At 41.6% G+C, this 7,088-nt stretch overlaps 1 protein-coding gene across 1 annotated transcript in view; it reads left to right on the plus strand.

Moving 5' to 3' along the window:
- LOC102042725 (myocardial zonula adherens protein) overlaps positions 1–6,164 on the plus strand; it is a 52,270-nt gene extending 46,106 nt beyond the window's left edge. The window contains exons 13-15 of the mRNA XM_031055903.1: positions 597–1,274; positions 1,931–2,153; positions 2,934–6,164. Of these exons, the coding sequence (XP_030911763.1) occupies positions 597–1,274; positions 1,931–2,153; positions 2,934–3,071 (1,039 nt within the window). The 3' untranslated portion in view covers positions 3,072–6,164. The remainder of the gene's footprint in view (positions 1–596; positions 1,275–1,930; positions 2,154–2,933) is intronic.
- Positions 6,165–7,088: the final 924 nt, after the last annotated feature.

Here is a 7,088-nt window from a genome sequence, read left to right on the forward strand (position 1 = left end):
GTCCTGTGAAGAGAGACTGGGAGGATTGGGATTGTTCAGCCTGGAAAAGGGAAGGCTTTGGGGTATCCTAATTGCGGCCTTGCAGAACCTGAGGGGAGCGTACAGGAACGATGGGGCAAAACCATTTGCAGGAGTATGTCGTGAGGGACGAGGCAGGGAACGCGTTCAAATGAAAGAAAGTAGGTTTAGATTAGATACAGAAGGAAGAAGTTATGCCCTGTGAGGGTGGGGAGGCACTGGAACAGAAGCTGTGGCTGCCCTGTCCCTGCAAGAGTTCAGGGTTTTGTGGGGCTCTGGGCAGCCTGGCCTGCGGGAAGGTGTCCCTGCCTGTGGCACGGGGTGGAACGAGATCATTTCCAAGGTGCCTTCCCACCAAAACCATTTCATGGCTCGTGTATTTCACTGACAGCAGGTAGGTCGTGCTGTGCTGCAAGTGCTTTGCATCTTGCTGTGTTTCAGAAGTTTAGTATGTAAAAAAGCTGATGTGGCAATGTGAAACCTGCCCCGTGAGCTATTCTAATAAAACTTCTGTATCTCAGGTTGAAATAGGATTGTTTATAATATTGTTTGTTTGTTTGTTTGTTTGTTTGTTTTAGGAAGTTCATTGCTAGGCTTCCAGATAAGGGTAAGAAGATCTCTGATTTTGCTGAAAAGCTGAGGCTTGCCATTTCCCAAGAGGAAGAAGTAGCCAGGACAGCTGAGCTGTTATCTGCTGTCAGGTTGGAGTTTCAAGCAAAACAGGAGGAGATTAACACAAGCAAACAGAAAGTTGTCCTAACTGAGGACACAGTGAAGAGTGCAGATTCCTCAGTCATTAATGAAAACGCTAACATTAAGGACATTTCTGACACTTCTGCTGAAAAGGAGGAGAAGAAGGCAGAAGAAGATGCCACAAATCAGAGGACTCAGAGGAAAAATAATAAAGTAAAGACTGTTACAAAACATCAGAATAGTTTTTGTGAAGATGTCTCCAAGTCAGCCACAAGCAATCACCTGAACAGTGATCAGCAAGTGTCCCAGAGCAACACTGAGGATGGGACAGAAAGTACAGCTGCTTTGGACAATAGTAAAGAAGCCTTGGTTGATGCCTTTCAAAGAGTTACAATTGCAGATGGGGAAAACAGTGAAAAAATATTGGAAAAAGAGCAGGATGTGGCAAAACACAAGGGCAATGTGTTTGGAAGTCAGCATCCCAAGACACCACATTATATTGAAGTCCTAGAGGCCAGAGCCAAGAATCCAATAATAAAAAAACCCAAATTTAAAACAAATGCGTGAGTATTGGGACATAGAAAAACCTTTTGTATGTGCATAAAATGGGAAATGGTACAGAACAAGCATGATGGCTTTGTTTTCTAGTGATGATTAAAGAGATTTAAAGTCTCATGACACACAAGGTTCATATGTTGGCTCTGTAGCTTTAAATGCCACAGAATCTCAGTGCTGAGCAGTGGTTTCATTCCACCCATCTGAAACAATTGTCATGAATCTTCATAGAATTTCATAGCTAAGGTGCAAAGTTACTAAGCAGTTGTAAAACTTTTGGATCAGTTCTGGAGCATGTAGAACTTTAATAGCTGGAAGTGTTTTGCTTTTTCTGCACTTTTGGGAGAATTGCAGTCTATGTTGTCTGTTCTGGTAGCAGTAACAGTTGGTACCTTGTGTGACTCCCACAGCATTGCTACTTCAGTTTGCTAATAAATCAGCAAACCAGTTTGGTTCATTGTCAGAAGCAACTTTTGATACTGTCTCTCTGTGGAGAAATAATTCTGTTTTCTCTGAGTGCTGTTTACTTTTTATTTGTCTGTGTTTTCATAGCACTTCAGATTTATTTTCAACTCTTAGGTGTTAAAAGTAAGTTTTGAAACTGGAGTTGTTCAACCTTGTGATGCAACTTTGGATCACAGCACAGGTGTTTTATGTCTTCCAGACTATCAGGAGAGCAGAGTGGATCATCTCATGGTTCCTCTTCCAGTCGATCACCCGGGGGGTTGGGCTCTCCAGTTCCTCCAGAGGAGAGGAGACTCAGAGATAAGAAACATTTGGATGACATCACAGCAGCTCGACTGCCACCACTTCACCACTCCCCTGCCAAGCTGTTATCCATAGAGGAATCCATAGCAATTCAGATACAGCAAAAAGAAGCTTATGAGGTATGAATTTACAATCTGGTCTGAAAATTATATAACCAGGATCACTCCCAAAACAGAATAGATGAAGGGATCTTTGCATAAAGGTGAATCGAGGTGGTAAGACTTAGAGGAAAAGCACTTTGTCTTGTATTTGATTCTTTTCGTGATACAATTAAAGAATCTATTATTGCTCTCTGAAAGTGTTAGTCCTACATTAAATAAAATCTATGTGGGTTAATATGCTGACCTTATTGCACTCACTTCACCTCTAACTAGAAATTTAAATGTACACTTTCCCTATTAGTGATGACAGAGCTTTTGTCCTTGCATAAATGAAGGCCTAGCAGTATTATAATATGCAAGTATCTACATTTGCCTTTATTTATTCTGTGTCTGAAGAATCCAGGTTCTGAGTTTCTAAATTCTGTTATAATGGATTTTGACTTTCCAGGTAGTGTCAGGCTAATGTTTAAATTAGACACTATTGTAGAAGTGTTCTGTTAAAACTGACACTACTGTATCTCAGGTGAGGGCTACCACACGGAGAATTTCAACTCCTATTAAAAAGAGTCAAATATTAATAGCATAGTTATGTACAAGTGTGAAAAGAAAACTGGAATTTCTTTGCTAGTTGCTAAAACTTTTAATTAAGCCCACTTTGGAATTACTGATGATGCTACTACTACTACTACTATTCTTATTCTTATGATGATGTCAAGTTTATATTTTAGTATATTAGTTTATTCATGGGAATGACAAATGAACACTTTTTCTAACCTTGTCTTTTTTTGTCTGACATAGGAAATGCAAGCCAAGCTTGCAGCACAGAAGCTTGCAGAGAGACTGAATATAAAAATGCTCAGGTTTGAACCAGAGGGGGAGGCCTCAATGCAATACAGAGAAGTGAGAGATGAAGATTATTTTTCAGCAGAAGACTGAATGCATGGAAGGGTGTCTGTGGATGAGCTGTGTAACTGATCTTTATGCAGTACTTCTTAAAACCCAAACCTGAATATTGAGAATGCTTCATCTTGTCAGTTTTTCCTTAAAATTTTCATATGAGAGCTCCAGGAAGGGTTCAGTATAGACATCATAAATATACATTCACAATTATTTATCAGTCTTCTTTGGGGACTGTTTTTGAGGACTTGGGGCAGTTAATTCTTGTGGAATGCCCCATCATTCTCAGCTTTAGCAAAGTAAGCTCTCTAATACAGTTTTGCAGGCTAGGATGGGTCAGCTATAAGAGAAAGTTTCTTCTGTGCAGAAATGTGATTGCAAAGGGCTTTGGCACAAAATGTCCTTAAAGAAAGCTGAGGTGCCTGTGAACTGCTCACGTGTATGAAAGCTCTTGTCCTGTATAAATGTGAGCTACTTCTTTTAGCTATTTAATATTACCTTTCATGGTATGGTGAAAATACCTGCCCAGAGAGTTAGAATAAATACCTGATCTTTGTAAGGTAACTTCTTACCACAAGAGAACTTGTTTCTCTGCCTGCACCTTAAAATAACACTTGCTGCCCTTACCTTGTAAATAACTAAGAATTTAAAGTTATTTTGTTACTCAAATTCTGTTTGGGCTTTAAGGGACTCTGCTGTTTGGTTTTTAGTTATTATGGCAAAGCACATCAAGAGATCAAGTTCATCTGAAACTTCACTGTTTTTATTAAAGATTTTTATGTTTTTCTATATTTTTGTACACTGCTTTCATACTTTGGATGTACTATTTTTCATAGTCCAATACTGTAAATTAAGAGATCCACCCTCTGGTTTTCTTGGAGGAAGTGTTGTGTGTATTTTTAAGTTTTGACTGTTATTTGAAGACAAAAAAACAACCTTCCTTACATGACCATGAATAATAATACGAATTTTGAAAGATAAGGAACACACCTGACAAGTATTTCACAATGGTATTTTCACTGTGGACTAGGATTTTCTGAGCCTAGTTTGAGCTCAGTTCCTTAAAACAAACCTCAGAGATCCCTTGTATTGCCTGGCAGCCTGTTTTCCAAGATGTTGCCACAGCTGTGTGTGCAGTGCTGTTCCTGGATGTTCCTGCAGGAATGATGTCTTTGGAAACCAAGGCTGCTCCAGCTGCAAGTCATTGAAAAAGCTGCATGGGATGAAAATGTGGGAGGAAGGTCTCAGCCACTTCTTGAGGGCAGCCAGCACTTCCCTAGCAGGCAGGAACTCTCCCAAGTGCTCCACAAGCCCTCCTGGGCAGTCCCTGTGGCACAGTCCATACCCTGGCACTGCAGCTGGACAGGTGGAACTGCTGCTAAGCTACTTGTGATATTTTTTGATTAGGTCATCTCTTGCTCTTTGCTGAACCCTTTCCTCTTGCAGCCTTCTGGTTCTCATTGTTCATTGGCTTCTCATCATGCTCTTCCCTTTTTCTTATTAGGCTTACCTGCTGTCACTGAACCCAGTCCATATTCTGCCTCCCTGCACCACCCATTCCCTTTCCAATGACATGCTGCTGTGTGTGTCTGTGTTTGACTCCTGCCACTGCTATCTTACTTTGCTTTCTGGAACTCCATCTAAATACCAGCTGTGCACCTCCTACCGTGCCTCAGTCCCCTGAATACCTCACAGAGACCTCAATATCTTTGTAGTTTTGCCATGACTGCTCTCCTGAGGCTTTCCTTATTTCCTGATTTGATGTCAGGTGTTTGTCATTTTCAGGCCTTCTCACCTTTCTACCTTCTTTTCATACTTGTGGTTTTTTCCCTCCTCCCTTGTCTATGCTCCTTCTTCATCCTCCCAGCTTCTCACCATCACTTGCCTTTGTCAGCACAGTTCTTTGGCTTGTTTTCAGCCATTCACATTGATCCCTCAGCATCCCTGTTGATGACCCAGTGGATCTCAGTTGTGTCTATTTCTGTTCAGCACGTGGCTCTGACTCACAGGCCAGAGGAGTGATCTTGTGGGTGCAGCTCATCTCTCAGATCAATGCTTTCCATGCTGCCACCTGCTTGTCCAGCTGCATCTTGTCATCAGCCCTCCCATGACTGCAGTTTGTACTGCTCAAGGACAAGCAGCCTCACAATTGTATTGGCTTTACCCCTGCTGTTTCATGAAACATAAATCACCACTTCCATGCTGTTTGCATCTCTTCCCCTGGTTGGCATCCTTGCCCTTATCCTGTACTGACTGTGCTGTCACACCTCTGTGAGGTGCTGTGTGTGTGTTTTCTCTCTGCTGGCTTTTCTTTACTGAAGGAATTCAAACAAAGCTATGCAGTTAGGGACTTGTTTTCTAGAGTACTCAGATTTACCTCTACCTAGGCTTCTGCTGAGCACAGACTTCTGCTAACTAAACCAACTCTTTTTTTTTTTTGTGCTATTAACACATACTTTTGCTCTCTAAACTTGGTAAATTAGAGGCAGTTTTCTTGACCTTTATTTTGATAGCATTCAACATGTTGGGTTTTTGCCAAAATGATCCCTGAATGGGCAAACTTCCCCTTTAAGGGGAGGTAGGGTGGGGTGGCAATCACTGTGGTAACAGGTGAAGTTCATTATGTGCTCATTAAACAATCAGCAGCTGGTCAGAGCCGTTTTGGGGAGCTCTTGTGGAGTCTTGTGTGAATACCAAATGAAGCTAAAGGTATGAATTTTAATTTATTATTTTGATGTTTGCAAAACCTAGAAGCTTTCCTGGGGGCTGTTGCTTTTGAGCAGAGGTGTGCACTTTGAATTAAGATTCTGTGAATGATAAGAAAGCAAAGTCAGGTTGAAAGAGTCCTGTGTTGAGGATGTGCAATCCTGAAGTCTATGAAAGGTTAGAGCACAAGAGGATCATGAAAGGATTTGCTGGATAATGAAAGGATGAATCATTAAATGGTTTAGTCACATTGAAAAAAAATTTCTGTTTGAGTATGGTATTGCTGTTGTGTATTTCATTGTTTCCCTGTTCCAGATCATGTCCAAATGTATCTTGAGAGCTGAGGAGCTTGTTCTCTGTTTTGAGAATGGACTGCTATATTGGAATGGGCTGTTAACACAGTAAAAATAAAGAATGGATAATATATTTTGAAGTTGTTCATGTGAATAATGTTTTGTTTTGACTATGTAAAATTTAGAAGAGAATGGAAACTCTTTTGCTTCAGTGCTTTACAAGGAAAACATGGAGATGGAGCTAGGAAGCTATTGCTATATGGGAAAAAAAACCCTAGGGATGCAAATGGATGAGGAAAGACCTGAGAGACCTAAAACTGGCCAATCTTGCAGGTCTGAGAGATGGTACAGAGACACAGCTTAAATGTGGCCTGTGGGTCAGAGAGCTGTAGCAGGTGAGGCAGGATCTGTGCAGCACCAGCTGTAGGCCCTTGGTTTCTGCATTGCTGGGGCACCTGGTTCCCAAACTGCTCAGAAGAAAAGCCCTGTAACAGATTTTCTGTGCAGCAGCTTTGACCTTTCCTAAGGGAGAGAACATGTAGTCTGGTTTGCCTGCTATGGTGATAACATCATCTAGAGGATTTAGCCACCTAGAAATTTATGCTAGGAGTTTAGAAAATAACATTTGAAGAAAAGCCTAAATACTGCTAGACTTTAATTATTTTTGGCAAACTTGAGAATCACTAAGTGTAGAAAAGACAGTTGCTTTTCCTGTTTTTTAGAGTTATGTTGATGGTGCTCTGGCTTGTGGACTACTAAGGGCCATGTGATCAAAAAAAGTCGGTGACAGTGAGCGTGAGCTCCTGTGTGGAGGAAACAGGGCTGGTAAATTGACAGAACTTGGAAACCGTCGAATTTCTGAATCTGCCACAGGGACACAGTATCAGGAGTCAGGGAGAACAATACCCAGACACTACTGACTGAAGAATCAGAAGCCATAGCAAGAGCTATGTGGTCCCTGAGCAGCCCCGGGCAGCAGTGTGGGGTTTCAGTGTGGATCTGCAGGCACACCACAAGCTGGCAGCCTTCAGCAGCCTCCCCGTGGCCTCCCTGAGCA

The sequence above is a fragment of the Geospiza fortis genome, unplaced genomic scaffold (genome assembly GCF_000277835.1).
Source record: "Geospiza fortis unplaced genomic scaffold, GeoFor_1.0 scaffold171, whole genome shotgun sequence".
NCBI classification, from domain to species: Eukaryota; Metazoa; Chordata; class Aves; order Passeriformes; family Thraupidae; genus Geospiza; species Geospiza fortis.